Source organism: Lepisma saccharinum, chromosome 2 (assembly GCF_977018435.1).
Source record: "Lepisma saccharinum chromosome 2, izLepSacc3.1, whole genome shotgun sequence".
Taxonomy (NCBI): Eukaryota; Metazoa; Arthropoda; class Insecta; order Zygentoma; family Lepismatidae; genus Lepisma; species Lepisma saccharinum.
This window is the reverse complement of record NC_139230.1, coordinates 34416786-34433143: the sequence shown is the minus strand read 5'-3', so window position 1 is coordinate 34433143 and position 16358 is coordinate 34416786. Positions and strand designations below refer to the sequence as shown.

Genomic DNA, 16358 nt, shown 5'->3' with positions numbered 1-16358 from the left:
ATCTGCAATTTGTGATTAGCCAAGAAAGTGGCAGAAAAGCAACATAAAATAACAAAAATACAAAAATTCCACCAATCTGCTATTAATTAGCAAGCATTCAATTAAGAACGTTCATGCATTAACTTCCTTACTTAGTACAGTAGTGTCTCGTTTTTCCGACCTTCGCTTATCCAACATTCCGTATTATCAGACATACAACCGGAAAAAAAAAAATCATCAATCGGCAACAAGAACTGCAAGTTGCGAGCATGAGCGCAGTTTATTTTTAGTTTCTCCCGACTCAACCATGTGGCGAGACTGTATTTCTGTATTGTTGTAAAACATGATTGCTGTATTAGGTTCGTAATGTGTAACATTATAACATTAGTTTCACATTTAATAGGCTTCTTCTTAACACCTCCCTCAGGGTGGCTACAAACAAGCAGAAATGAAACTCCCCGACTTTTCCAGGTTTTCCAGGACAAAATTTACATTTTTCCCTGACAATTACAAACTAAACTAAATCAATGTTTTTGCAAATGGAAATAATAAACTCATACAAATCCACGTATGGTTTTGTTAAGTACCAATATTATCTTCTATGAAATTGACTTAATTTCTCTATTCTCTATGATTTGAATTCAAAGTGCAAAATAGTGCATTTGGAAAATTATTACAATTCACAACCTACGGAAGGATTACGGAATTCTGTCATACGCAGTAAGTTTAAAATAAAATACTTGATTATTTTTAAAGTTACGACTAAATGAATATAAGAGTGAAGAGTGATTGATTAAGAAATACAATTTGTAATTTATCAGTCTGATTAAGAAATACAATTTGTAATTTATCAGTCTCCTTATACATTCTCGGTATTATATGTTGATATTTCCACTGAGGTTTGGAACCCTCTGCTTGCAAGAACCACGAGTGCGGACTCATTTTTCGATGCACAAAGCTACTTCTCTCTTCTCTGTAAAGCAAACAACTTAACTCTTGCATATAAGTGAAACAATTGAATCGGAACAAATTAAAGTGTCATATTTCCTTACATTATCAATGAGATTTCTGCTTCAGCGGGAGAAGCGGGGGCAAACTCAGGACTTTTATGTTGTTTTTTTCATTGAAATTTGGTGGTCATGCCCCCAAACCACTCCTCCTTGGTTCAGCGTTCTGAATTGTACACAGTTGCATGCTATGATGTTTTAGCTGCAAAACAAAACTTATCCGAAGCAGATTGCTCCCATAGTGGCCGAGTTAGTATAACAATTTTCCTCCAAAAATGCAAATTACCTATTTTTTGTAATAAAAAAAATATCACATTTTGGCTTATTATTCAACTTGTATGGCACCCAAGAACATGAAAAATGTTTCATTTTCTTAAGAAATGTCCATTCTTTGAAAAGAATACTAAAGTTCGCACATTCTTCCCAAATAGCGGGAGAAGAGGGGGCAAACTCCAGATTTTTATGGGTTTTTTTTTCAATTGAAATTTGGGAGACGTGCCCCCTCCCACAAGCCCCCCTTCCACGGTCCCGTGTTCTAAATTGTACACGGTTGCATGTGGTGATGCTTTAGCTGCAAAACAAAAGTTATCCGAAGTAGATGGCTCCCATAGTGCCCCGAGTCATAACAATTTTCCTCCAAAGAGTGTTCGAATTTAAAATTCCCGCCGAGAAGCCCCGGGCGAGAAAAATTTCTCTCTCCCTCTCCTCCTGTCATCACTGGTTTCTGGCGCCGTGGTTGTGTTGTGCATAAAAGGGGCCTAAAACTTGAGGGCGAAACTTACGAACGAGATTTCCTGTTCCCGTGCAGAGTTCCATAACGATATCTTTAAATATATAAATAATAATAAAAAAAAGTCAATGAAGACTAAATTCCCTGACATTTCCCTGACTTTTTTTGACACCTCAAATTCCCTGACTTTTCCCGGTTTTCCAGGTCTGTCACCACCCTGCTCCCTATTATCCAACATTTTCGCTTATCCGACGTTCTGCCAGCCCGTTTATGTCGGATAAGCAAGACACTACTGTATATAGTCAAGTTACTACAATGGATTTCACTTTGCAAAAATGAAATATTTAATAAAACCATGGTACATGAATTATATTTTTACATACATAAAAACAAGAACAAAATAGCAGAATTATACACTCACTTACTCTATACATGCATTAACATTTTAATTAAAATTACTACCATACCGGGCCTCCCTGATGGCGCAGTGGTAGCATTGTCACCTTGTAATCAAGGGGTCCCAGGTTCGATACCCGGTGGAGGCACACAGTGGTTTGGATCCCACTTTAAACTTTAGGTCCAGTCCCGATTAGCCTTACTGTGCACAAAGTGGACTTAAAACACCAAATCAATCAATCAATCAATCAATACTACCATACCTTACACTTCCCACTTTTGTTGCAAACGTTGTCTGGGTATCCAGGACATGGTCTGCACTCTGGCCCATAATGATTTTCGGGACAACACAACTTCAGTGTGTCGATGCACAGCCACTCAAGTAGGTCAGGTTCTTCTTTCTGCTTTTGGAACCACCAGTCTTCCAAGTGGTTTTCATATTCTTCCATTAATGCATGGCACTAGAAAATAATCACAGTCTTATTTACACAGTATTAAAAATAATAATAGGTCTGATATTTATTAAAAAAAACACACATTGCCACAATGCAATAGCAACAGGAAACAATAGTTAATCAATTTGTTCATATTTTACATATATTTACAATTCATAGCTATCTAATTTTGGCGAAATTATTTCCAAGACACACAAGATAGTCCATTCAGAAAGCAAAGACATGACAAGAAAAAATTTGGAAGAAGCAAAATACATTTATTCCAAATTATGTTTATCTGACAAACTGTCCAGTAAATTGTCCCTAATAAGATGTAAAACACTCATAAATTATTACTAAGTCAAATGTAAATGTTCCAGACTGTGTAACAATTTTGTTAGATGGATACTACCACATTCATAGTAAGATTACTGAGAATTAAACACACACATACATAATATACCCATGTGTGTGTGTGTGTGTGTGCATGTGAGAGAGAAAACTTGGTCCAGTCTAAGTGGTCTCGCGTGTGAATATTTCTGGATGGGTCCCTGCATAAAGTAGTTCTGGGTTTTAGCTAGCCTTGAATGAAATTGGTCCATGAGGGCAACTCTAGGAGGTAAAGACAGTCAGAGCATCCTGCTGATTACATCACCTCCACCTCCATTCTCACTCTGCCTTAATGACATGTTGCAATGTGCAGCATTGACCTTTTATACAGATTGTCATTAAAATGGCACCCAATGACTACAGAAATGTAGGGTGACCATAAGTCCTGTTTTGACAGCGACAGTCCCATTTCAGAGTCATGTCAAAGTCGTCCCATTGATATTATTTAAAACCGCTATTTGTCCTGTTTTATAAAAAGTCTAGGAGTTAGATGAAAACTAAGTATAAATTTCAGATATTTCATGCTAAAAAAAAGTATTGTTTTTGTGTGTTCCATTATTTGTAGAGCAGTGAATAAGCATGGCCAAGAAGCATACATGAAGTTTTAATATGGACTTGCAACAAGAATATAAATCCTGAATCTTCACAGAAACTCCAAAGACAAATCTTACATTGTGTCAGACATGTGGGGTTAATTTTTGGGGGAATTTTATGAACGGTTGGTGAAATATGAAGCTGTTTTCATTAGCTGCTCCACAAATAATAAATACTTCTGACATTCCTCAATCTCAGCATAGCACAAACATCAAAGGCAGTTCAGAAGGGACCAGTTATACTGAGATTATAATAATTAATACCTTTTCACAATGGGAGATCATATTTAATTTTATTGTATGTATCATTTATGAGATTCATGCTTTAATAAATAATAATAATATGTTAATGATGATAATAATTTTATAATTAGGTCTAACCAAATTTTCAGGAGGGGGTAAACTGACTTCCTTGGGATGTCCCATTTTGGGGTCAAAATATTATGGTCATCCTACAGAAATGTAAAGAGGACACCAAAACAAACAACTTGTCCCAGTAGGTGTCATTGTAGCATGATGAATATTCAAAAATAACTGTTTTGTCACTGGTATGCTTGCAACCCAATATAAAATTTCATTGCATCTGTGATAATTCTTCCTGTTGTAAAAACGGCATATGCCAGAATTTGCAATGTGTTTTAGAACAAAGCTAGGAATAAATCCAGTACCCAATGGGAAGTAAATCAGCAATACTTAATTTTTATTCAAGTTTTTGATTTATTCTTAAATTAAAGTAAATTAAATATAGGGAACACACAAAATCCAACAGAATAAATTTTATGTGCACAAGAAACAATGCTAACCATGAAGATGTTTTAAAATATTGTCCCTTGAGGGTCACTGCCCCCCACCCCCTCCAAACTTCTGGTTCTAGCCTTGAATACACTTGAGACAAAGTTCTGTTTCTTTCCCTTCTACATCAGTTAGCAGCATTTCCATTTGTATACGTTATTTCTTTTTCCACATTTCTCGTATCATTGATTTATTGCCATTGAGTTACTCGATGTGTTCCTCACTACATTTTACAACATATAATGTGGTTGGCATTTGTCATTTCCACAGAATATTATTGTTCCTTGGAACACTGGCACACAGTTTCAAGATGGGAAAAAATGCCACAGATGTGATCAAATGTTATATTGGGTTGGGTTGCAACCATACAGGTGGCAAAATAGACTTTTTTGAACATTTGCAGCACTGAAAGGACTCGCCAATGACAAGAATGGGTCCAAGGCAAGTTGTTTTGATGTCCCCTATACATTTCTGTGGTCTGCGGGTGCCATTTTAATGACACCCTGTGTGTCTATACCACTGGTACACATAAAATGTTTTATCCAAAGAACAAGGCAGCCAGACTGATCATGGAATACCAATTTCACCAGTTTTCATACTTGGTTTCAAAGTGAAAAAAAAGTATTAACCCAAGTGATTATTACTTTAGGGTTACGATGAATCAGAAACAATTTTTCTAATAAAATTATCACCATAAGGTGTGTTTCTAAAAATAATCATGTTAAGCAACAGGTACTTACATTGTTCTTCAGAATGACAAATCTTCAATTAATTGATTTTATTTCAGCAGCTATCAGCTACCACTTCCAGTTCTAAGAACAAGGGAAAAAGTAAAAGTAATATTTTTTAACAATTGGAACCTACAATCACACTTTCCACAAAATTCTCTTCCCTCTTGTCCTTAGAAATGACAATGGTACTGAGCTGCTGAAACTCTCATTAGAAGGGCTATGCAAGGTTCTAAATTATAACATTTGACTATGCAATTCCAGAGAGCAAACACAGAGTAAAGCAAGCATAATACACCTAGATACAATATTAAAAGCAATGGAATATTTAGTTAGGCACATCATTAAAAATTTTATACAAACATTCTAAATTCTTTCTGTATTATCGTACATTTTCACGTTATATCTTTGGTTTATTATGGGTCATGTGGGAGCATTATTCTGTTATCAATAACAACTATAAGTATTAAATATAAACTGTCATTCATTTCTTTAAAACATGTACAATTTTCCAGTGTAAAAATTTGGAAGAAACAAATAGAACCAAGAAATGTGCAAAACAATAATGAAGGATCAAAATGCAGTTTAAAAACCTCCAAAAATGATAAATTTGCAATAAATGTCTGAGAAATTACAAATAAGCTCAAAATGGCCAGAAAATACAAAGCATTTATTGATTGAATTAGGTTATTTTACTTTGCTTTTCTGACACTTTTGGCTAATCGTGACGAAGAAAATACAAGAGGAGAAATGCAAAATGAAAATAGTATTCTCTGGATCTATTGAAGGGAAACTTACTAGTATTTTGTTTAGCATCATAAAGTCATTAGAAAAGAAAACTTTTCAAGAACTTACAAGCACTGGTCACATTATTATTCTAATATGATAAAATAATTTTTCTTCATTCCTCAGAATTTCAGGAAGGTGGGAATGAATTTTTCCATATTTAGATATTTCTCAAGTGATATGACCATCGGTTCAAGTGTAAAGAGAAAGTAAGTAGACATAATGTTTGTGCCTGATTGTAACAACAAAGAGAGGACAGAATCAAGGACTAATGTTGTGGGCAGCTACAAATCAAAAGTGTAAATCACCAAATATCTGGTTGTGCTGAATTATTGAAGTACCTTCACAAGCATAAATCTATCGAACAATTAATATCTAAGAATCTTGTTCTCTATAAACATCAGTGTGGCCTGCATATAACAATTACTCGAACTACAGCTAGAACCTGTAATATGTGTGTTCAATGTGTGCACTGCATCAAGACAATACTGCTCATATGCATTTCTAGTACAATAATTTACCATGCATTCATTTTATATGGAAAGACAGCAAAAACATCTAATGCAAAGGAAATTAATTTAAGAACATTACAGTTACACTAAAAATTACAATTTAAAAAGAAAGTATATAGAAATTTACTTACATGATCAGTGCCTCTTTCCACATCAGTACAGAGCTTTTCTTGAATTTCAACTAAGCGCACTTCACTATTTGCGTAACTTCCTAAACGTTCTTCTTCCCAAGCAGCATCACCTCCCTCAAATTTTCCACGTGCTGTTCTTTCCATACCCTACAGAACAAGAGATGTCATAAATTGCACAAACATGCAATAAACATAGTTTATTATATGGTAAGAGGCATAAAATAAGAACCACCAAAATAGCAGGACATTACGTGGGTGTGTAATTTTTCCAAAATTCTTGCCCCAAAAAAACAGTAGTGCATATTATGCATGAAATAATTCAGGCAGCCAACACAAAACCACACATGTTTTCACTATGTTGCTGTGTATAATATGTATATATCCCCAGGCACAAATAGAAACTACCAGGTTGGATTTCTTTAGTAATAATTAAAAAAAGATAAACACTAAAAGTGAAATGGCAGTTTCCTGTGATTATTCACTTTGTAATGGAAATTTTTGTGGCACTGAGAAAATTTAAATTTACTGTGTGAGTGACAAAAATATTGAGTGTCAGTGAATCATCAAAATGGATGATAAGATTATTTGCTGTACTTAACCTTAAAAAGAAATAAGAAAAAAAAAGGACTAAATATATTATTTTAAATGAAAGCACAATATATACTATCATATGTAAATTGAGATACATTAAATTTCGTATGAAGTCAAGTAAAAAAATGCAAGAAATGTAATGTATACCTTCTTATGTATGAATGCTATATATTGTGCTTTCATTTAAAATAATATTTATAGTGGAGTGCAGAAATAAACTATATTCCTTTTTCCATTTTCTTTTTTGGCAATAATTTTCCCTTTTTTGTCCTTTTTAGAGTAAAATGTTTCCCTCTGAAAACCAGTCTCGATCAATTATGTATCAGAATAACAGAAAATTCCCAAAGTGGCATCCACGGGACCCCGAACTGGTTAACAGCTCCAAAGGTGGAAAAAGATGGATGGTCATCTCAACGGCGGCAGAGGCAGAAAACCTAGAGTAACATCTCTCTCAAAAACCTTGGTCCATCTGACTCTGGATGGTAGCACCTCGTAAGGGCCCCTAGCCAGGGTAAAGGCGAAGACCCCAACGGCAGATGCAGCAGAGAAGGAGTCCTTCGGTACGGCGTACATGGCGGAAGGGGCACTACATTCCCAACTAGTTAAAATTTGGAAAATCACTGTCTAGTGGCGAGGAGGGATCCTCAGAAGACTAAGGGAGAAAACCCCAACAGAAAACCAGCCATGGCCTTGAAGCTGAAAGGACTAAACAACCAAAAGGCCCCCTATCGCTGGGCTAATCACCCGCATAGGGATAGATGATGATTCAGAGAAGAAATGAATGCCTCGGAAACCCCGAACAGATCTCACAAAGACGACATCACAAGAATAAGGAAATGAGAATAGGTACCTGGAATATCAAAACATTAAACAGTAAAGAAGTAGAAGTAATCAAGGAAATGGAAAGATACAAAATAAAAGTACTTGGAATAAGCAAAGTAAAGAAGAAAGGAAATGAGGAAAAAATGCTTGAAGGAGGAAATGTATTGAGATATTCAGGAGTACCAGTTGGAAACAGAGCAAAAGAAGGAGTAGGAATTATAGTGACAGAACAAATAGACAAAAGAGTAATCAGCTGGGATTCAGTAAATTCAATAATAATACTCCAGACATAGACTTAGAAGAAAAGATTACACTGATTCAAGTATATGCACCAACCGAAGATGCTAATGTGAGAGACAAGGAAGAATTCTACACAGAATTACAATCGAAAGTGAAAAAAGCAGAAAGAGGAAGAAGAAAAGTTATAATTATGAGTGACTTAAATGGAAGAGTGGGAAATGATCACTTGAGTGGATTTGGAACACTAGGAAATATGGAGGAGAAATTATTAAAAACTGAAATTGACAGAGAATCTTAGATTTTTGCATAGAGAACGCAATGCTGATAGGAAACTCCTTCTACAAACATAAAACAATACATAAAGTAACGTTTGAAGGTGAAGGAAGAAATGCCAAAAGCATCATAGATTATATAATATACCCACAACAAATAAGACAACATATCAGAGACAAAAGTAATAAGAGGAGCAGTACTTGGAACCGACCACAGGCTGCTGGTAGTAGAAACACTGTTTTACACAGGGATGAAGAAGGAAAATAAAAAGACCTATTACAAATAAAAACAGAAGAGTTGAAGAAAAATTAGAAAAACAAGAATATCAGAATAAAGTAGGAGAACGACTAAACTAAGAAACATTTGAAGATGAAGATATAGAGGAAATGTGGCAAAAACTCAAAGATATAATACACAAGTCAGCGGAAGAGGTATGTGGGAAGGAAAGAATAAATACAGGAAGGAACCAGATGGTGGAATGAAGAGGTGAAAAAGGCAGTACAGAAGAAGAAAAAAACATTGAAGAAATAAATCAATACAAGAAGAGATGAAGAACAATTAGGGTATTTAGAAAAGAGAAACACAGCTAAAAGAATAGTGAGAGAAGCAAAGAGGAAAACATTGGGAAGAATATGGATAAGAAGTGGAATCACAATACAAAGAGAATAAGAAAGGATTTTGGTGCATAATAAAATGAGTAAGAGGAAAAGGTGGAAGAAGAGTAAGAAGTGTAGAAACAAAGCAAATATTCTGGAAACGCAAATTGAAAATGTGTTAAAAACATGGAAAGAATACTTTGAAAGTAAATTTGAAAAGGAACAAGGCATAGGAACAGCAGACAGGAGGATTGGAAAACATAATAGACAAAAACAGGAAGGAGTAGAAGAATACAAGAGCAGGATAAGGAAGAGGATGAGAATGAGATAAGAGAGCTAGTAAAGGAAATTGAAACAGGAGAAGTATATGAAGCAGTGAAAAGAGTAAGAAATGGAAAGGCAGCAGGAATAGATGAAATAGCTCCAGGATATATAAAATATGGAGGAAATACACTCTAGGAGGCAATGCCTAAACTGTAAGAGAAGATCTGGAGAGAAGAAAAATTTTACCAGTAGAATGAGAAAAGAACATTATTATACCACTGTATACGAAAGGAGACTCAACCAACTGTGAGAACTATCGTGCAATATGTCTATCCACCATGGCACTTAAGGTGTACTCAAGAATATTGGAAGTAAGGCTAAGAAAAGAGATAGAAAACGATATGGAAGAAGAACAGACTGCTCTTCATTCTGGGAGACAAACACAAGATCACATATATTCCATCCGAACAATATGTGAAATAGTTAGAAAAAGGGGAAAAGATGAACATAGCATTTTTAGAGAAGAAATATGGGCAATATTAGAGAAAAGGAAAATTCCAGGAAAACTCACTCGTGTAATAAAATCTACATATAAAAGAGTAGAAGGAATAGTAAGATTGGATGGAAAGATGTCAACACACAGTTCAAGAACAAAAGAGGGTAATTGGAATATGAGACTGATACATTGCCAAGCATTAGTATATGCAGATGACATAATATTAATAGCAGATACAGAGAACAAGCTACAAGAGGCAGGGTAACAAAATGGGCAGAAGTGCTAAAGGCTAGAAGAATGACTGTAAATGCAAATAAAAGCAAAGTGATGCAAATAGGAAGAACGGTAGAGATAATAGAAAGATTACATATAATATGTGATGGAATAGAACTGGAGCAGACAGAAATATACAAGTACCTGAGAACAATCATAAACCAGACAGGAAGAATAGAAGAGGAAGTGATGAATAGAGTAAGGAAATCTAATAATGATTACTACGAACTAAGCCAGACCGTTTTTGGAAAAAGGGAAATAAACACCAAAACTAAACTATAAGTGTATAAGTCAGTGGAACCAATTCTACTATATGGAAGTGAAAGCTGGCCAGTAAGAGGAAAAGAAGTAAGACAAATAACAACAGTAGAGATGAAATGCTTCCGTAGAATAGTTGGTAAGACGAGAAGAGATAGAATATGTAATGAAAAAATCAGGAAAAAATCAGAGAAGAATTAAATCAGAAGCCAATAGAAGAAAAACGGGCACAAAGACAATTAAAATGGTTCGGACATGTGGTAAGAATGGACAAAGATAGAAAAGCAAAACAATTTATGGAGCTAGAATAGAGGGAAGGAGAACAAGAGGTAGACCCGGAAGATATTCGAAAAGAAATAGAAGAAATAGGACAAAAGAAAGGAAAAGGAATAAGAGAATTGAAGAGGATGGCAAAGGAATGGGAGAGATGGAAGAAGTGGATAAAGGCAACTCCGACGCTATGAGGCAAAAGGGGAAAGAGGAAGAAGAAGAAAATTCCCAAATTACATCTCTAATCCATTCTTTTCTTTGCAGTTATTCTTAAAACTCTTGCACGAAAACACTGGCCTGGAAATGTATCCAAAAATGTAGAAATTATGTCCATTGAAAATATTATCAACAGTATAAATAAATAATTCACACCATGTTTAAAAAGAAAATATTCCTTGCCATACCAAAAGACCAGATATTCACATCAGAAATACAAATTAGAGTTCAAGTAGATTAATAAATAATATGCCAAAGAAATTTGGATGTTTGACCAAAATTACACTGATTTCTGATCACCAATGTTCACAGAATTCTAAGAATATTCAGCACAGAGTGTGAGTGCATAAAAATTTACGAAGGCTTTGAATGAGTCTCATTCATTGAAAATGCAGATAAATATTAACACATCAAAAATGGTTAATAATGTGAAATAGCTATTAGGTGGCAAATTTTGTATAAAAACAAAAAGTACTTTATCCAAATTGCATGTATCCAAAACAAATTTTAGTAAATTAAAAAATACAATGCATAATATTAACTAACTCTAATACCGTAAAATTATTTAGTACAGTCAATGAATTTAGTGGTACTGTGTAACTTGCACAGCACAATATTAACACACACTATTGGGGCCCCTACGAATTTGAATATATCCTAAAATCCTTGTCAATTTAATTAGAAAAGTTTTCACTTTCACTAAGAAATAAAAAAATAGTTACATAAAAAACTGACTTGAAAACAATTGAATAATGTCAGCGAAAACTGCACCTTGGACAAAAATGCTGTATAAAGAAGAGAACTGCAGCACTACTAAGTGAAGTGAGTGTTCAGTGCATAATGAAGTAACAAGGGTTCAAAAATTGTTATATCTTTACAACAGTAAACTACACGCTTACTTCAGTAATATTAGCATTAGAGCCCACTGTATGTTTAATGAGCGATCGATTGATTTGCTTTATTTTACTTTGCTTTTTGAGCCACTTTTGGCTAATTTGCAAAGATGGGGATGAGTGATGAAATTAATGAATAGACACACACAAACATCCATGCCCATGCCAGGATTCGAACCCAGGACTAGCTAGATGTGCTAACCACATATTTATCTGCATTTTCATGAATGAGACTCATTCAAACCCTTCGTAAATTTTTATGCACTCACACTCTGTGCTGAATATTCTTATATATTGTAGAGACAATATATATCGTGGACACGATATATATCGCTGATATGATATGTATTGTGGAGGCGATATATATTGCCGATACGATATGTATCATGGAGACAATATATCAATGATATCACAATATGGAAAAAATATTGTATCGTATCGTCTGTAATGATACTTTCGTGATGATATATCGCAATACCTAATTTCCAATATCGTCCATCCCTAGTCTACACCTCAATGAATCACTCTATATGTTGGGTTGCCAATACATTTAGCATCATTATGTACACAAAAATGGATGTGAGTAATTAAGAGGGAGATAACACTTCTTCTAGACATGAGGTTGAAGTGCACACCCATGGAGCCAGATCACCAGCTGCCAGTGCATGTGTGTTCCATGTTCTGTTAGGTGAAAGGGAAGACCTAAGCTGAGAAAGTTAGACAAAGACGATCTGGGAAAAGATAATCAGAGGATGGCAGGAAAATGAGGAAAAGATAAAAATGGAGGCATATTGCAGAAGAGGCCAAATCACATGAAGGGCTGTAGTGTCACATGATGAGGTTATTAAATTAAATTCACATTGAAATTCTCACCTTCTTAAATGAATCTACTAATGTTCTGCATCCTTGACATGGTCCTAGTTTTGCCGCTTTCAGTTTTTCCTTTGGGGACGTGCCTTTTTCTTTACTCTTCTCACGTGTTCCTTCCAGTAATGGTATGGATAACAAAACCAAACACAAAACAACCAACTGGTACCACATTACCTACAATAAATACAAATAAATGTCATGAAGTTACCATTTTATTTAGATTCCAAAATTTTGGAGATATTTATAATATAACTAGGCCTAGACCACATAGGATCAGGGTCGGTCTGGGTGGGCCCAGCCCAGTGTTCCCCATGTGGTTTTTTTTCTTCAGAAAAACCCACCCAAAATGTTTTTTTTTTCTTCAGAAAAAGTTGTAAATTATTGCTTTAAATAATCGTGAGGTTCTAGAATTGTCAACAGTTTGAGAAAACTTGTAAAAAATAGGCTTAGCCAAGCTTGTAATACTCAAAATAACACAATGTAACAAAAAATATTTCTTTTCTGTTCCTGGGTAATAATTGTTATTTCCTAATTCCTTGTGTTCCAAAAGTATAGAAAATGGCTATTATTCCTCATAAACTTTGTTTTTGTAGCCAGGACAATGATGTTTTGAGATTTACCCTTTTCCAGTACATGTATTTTCTCATTACCAATAAAGAAGATAAATAACGTGTCATATACTGGTCTCCCCTATAACTGAAATGGATAGGCCTTGGCATTCTGCCAGCAACAATAGTGCAAATCGTGCAGTTTGAAGCGGTTCGTTGCCATCCTAGCTGCCTAATTAGATACATGTTTACAATGGCATCAAGAGGCTGCAAGTATATGGCAGAAGAATTTTGTTATGTCTGTGGCCATTTTATCAAGAAAAGAGGAAATAAGTACTCTGTGAAAGCATCTGCTAAAATGTGTGAAGCATACAGAGCATATTTCGGCATGTCTGTAGGGGAACAAGACAAAACCTGGGCACCTCATTTCACCTGCGAGAACTGCAAAAAAACTCTGGAAGGTAAGACGGAAAATTAAAATGTAAAATTTTAATAATTTCAATTATATGTTTAATATTTAGGGTTTTCTTGAAGAGGCCTAGAATTTTTTGTTTATTTCAAATGCATTTTGAAAAATTACTTTTACTAACACCTTACATGTTTAACATTTAATAAACTGCTATATATACTTTATTTTTACCCACATTAATGTTGAATTGTACATCCTGTTTTGTAAGTTGCTTGTGCACCTAATCAATAGTAATGCACCTAAACACAAGGTTTGGGTGCAGTTGTGCACCTGATTGACAAAGTTAATAAAAGTATATAATTTTGTGCATATTAAATATATATCTACATATCTCATATGTGAAATATGTTGTGAAAATACACATTAGTATTTGTCTTTTGTCATTTGCAGGATGGTACAGAGGAGAAAAGAGAGCCATGAAGTTTGCTATCCCAAGAATTTGGCGAGAACCCACTGACCAATCAAGTAATTGCTACTTTTGCATGGTGGATCCTTCCAAACATCGGGCTGGAAAGAATGCGCAAGCTATTGTATATCCGGATATACCTTCGTCCATCGCCCCTGTGCCACATTGCCCTGAGTTTTCCATGCTAACTCCTCCGGAGAAAAAGCTGCCCTCTTCAGACGAGAGTAGTAAGTCAGAGAGCGAGGAAGACATTGATCTTGATATTTACAATTTTCGAGCTGAGGAGAGAAACCCGTACTACCCCAATCAAAAAGATCTTAACGACTTAATAAGAGATCTTGGTCTCACCAAGTACAATGCAGAACTCTTGACATCCAGGCTTAAACAGTGGAATTTATTAGATGAAAGTGTGCAAATAACAGATCAGAGAAAGCGTCATCAAAGTTTTTCCAGCTTTTTCATAAGTCAAGATGGACTCTGCTTCTGCCACAATGTCACCGGTCGGTTTGAAGCAATTGGAATTGACTTCAGTCCAAATGAGTGGCGCCTCTTTATTGACAGTTCGTCCAGAAGTCTTCAAGCCGTGCTTCTTCATAATGGAAATACATCCCCGTCTCTTCCACTAGCTTACTCAGTCCACCTCAAAGAGGATTATAACAGCATAAACGATTGCTAGATGCCTTGAAATATGATGAGTATGGATGGGAAGTCATCGGAGACTTCAAAATCATAGGATTTATAATGGGTCTCCAAGGCGGTTTTACCAAGTTTCCTTGTTATCTTTGCCTATGGGACAGCAGACACACCAAAGCGCACTACAACACGAGGTACTGGCCACAGAGGACCGAGTTCTCTGTGGGAGAAAACAACGTGAAGTGGGAGCCACTGGTAGACCCCCCACAAGGTGCTAATGCCTCCACTCCATATTAAATTGGGCCTGATCAAACAATTTGTCAAAGCTTTAGATAAGGAGTCAGCAGCCTTCAAGTACCTTCAAGACTTCTTTCCTAAGCTATCTGATGCAAAGATCAAAGCCGGTGTCTTCGTCGGCCCACAGATAAAGAAGCTTTTGGCGTGCGAAGAGTTTCCCAAGAAGCTCAGTGAGAATGAAAAAGTGGCTTGGAACAGCTTTGTCTTAGTGGTTAAGGGCTTTTTGGGCAATCATAAGTCCGAGAGCTATGTGGAACTGGTTGAGACTCTGGTGAAGAACTATGGCAAAATGGGCTGCAGGATGTCCCTGAAAGTTCATGTCCTTGATGCTCACCTTCATACATTTAAGGATAACATGGGAGCGTACTCAGAGGAGCAAGGCGAGCGTTTCCATCAAGATATATTGGACTTCGAATGTCGCTACCAAGGCCAGTATAACGAGAACATGATGGGAGACTATATTTGGGGGCTGATTCGTGAAAGTAATGTACAGTATAATCGTAAATCCCGGAAAACTACTCATTTTTAAATCTTTTGCAATAATTTTGTTCACAACTAGAGTGCAAATATATGTCACTTTTGATGTATATGTGTTTGTTTTCTTCTTCATGTAAATGAAAAACACGAATTCATATATTTTCTCATTGAAAACAGGTAAATTCAAAAATAACACTGTCCTGGTCACAAAAACAAAGTTTGAGGGGAGTAATAGCCATTTTCTATGGTTTCCAGTCAGAAGCCTTTAGGAAATAAAACTCACTACACAGGAACAAAAATCGTGTTACAGGGTGTAATTCATGCGGTACAAGTCACAGTGGGTTTTTTTAGGATATTTTTCTCAAATCATGCTAGAAATAAACTTTTAACAGAAATAATACAAACATATATCCAAGAAACAAAAATCAAGAGAGTCAGAAATATTTAGATAAAACGCTGAACGAACAAAGCTTATAATTTTGAAATGTGGTAGCACTTTAGATATCAGTCACTTCCGTATGTGGGCAAGCCACATATTTCACCTGTGACGATAAACTTTTACAATACATTTTTTCATGTATAAAACGTTACAAAGGAGAACTGAGTTCATTTTATTGAAATGTCGTGAAAGTAGAATAAAGTTAATTGTGGTATAATTAAACCAAACCCTTTTCAAATGATTCATTTCATTTCTCAAAATTAATATGTGTGCGAATGTTCTGTTTTCTTTTCAATGCCTGAGACAGTGACCCCTCCCTCCCTCCAGGTCAGTGCATTGATTGATCCTTATGGGTTCCTTACCCATATAGGATAAAAGTTATTTGTGGTTAGGAGCTCTATACCCAAGAAGTCGAGCACTCATAATCTACCACAATTTCATTGTTTTCTTAAAAGTAGGGGGTGTGGGGTACTCAAGTAAATACAATGCATACATATACTTTCATATTTTGACCATTTTTGACATTTTCAAACCTTTTCAGAGACTAGA

General features: G+C 35.4%; 1 protein-coding gene across 3 annotated transcripts in view; it reads right to left on the bottom strand.

Moving 5' to 3' along the window:
• Positions 1 to 16358, bottom strand: part of Creld (Cysteine rich with EGF like domains) — a 134575-nt gene that overhangs the window by 49784 nt on the left and 68433 nt on the right. For all 3 annotated transcript variants that reach the window (XM_083117255.1, XM_083117256.1, XM_083117254.1), the window contains exons 2-4: positions 12544 to 12714; positions 6479 to 6625; positions 2376 to 2573 (exon numbers count right to left, since the gene is read on the bottom strand). In XM_083117255.1, coding sequence (XP_082973381.1) covers positions 2376 to 2573; positions 6479 to 6625; positions 12544 to 12711 — 513 coding nt within the window. In that variant the 5' untranslated portion in view covers positions 12712 to 12714. The remainder of the gene's footprint in view (positions 1 to 2375; positions 2574 to 6478; positions 6626 to 12543; positions 12715 to 16358) is intronic.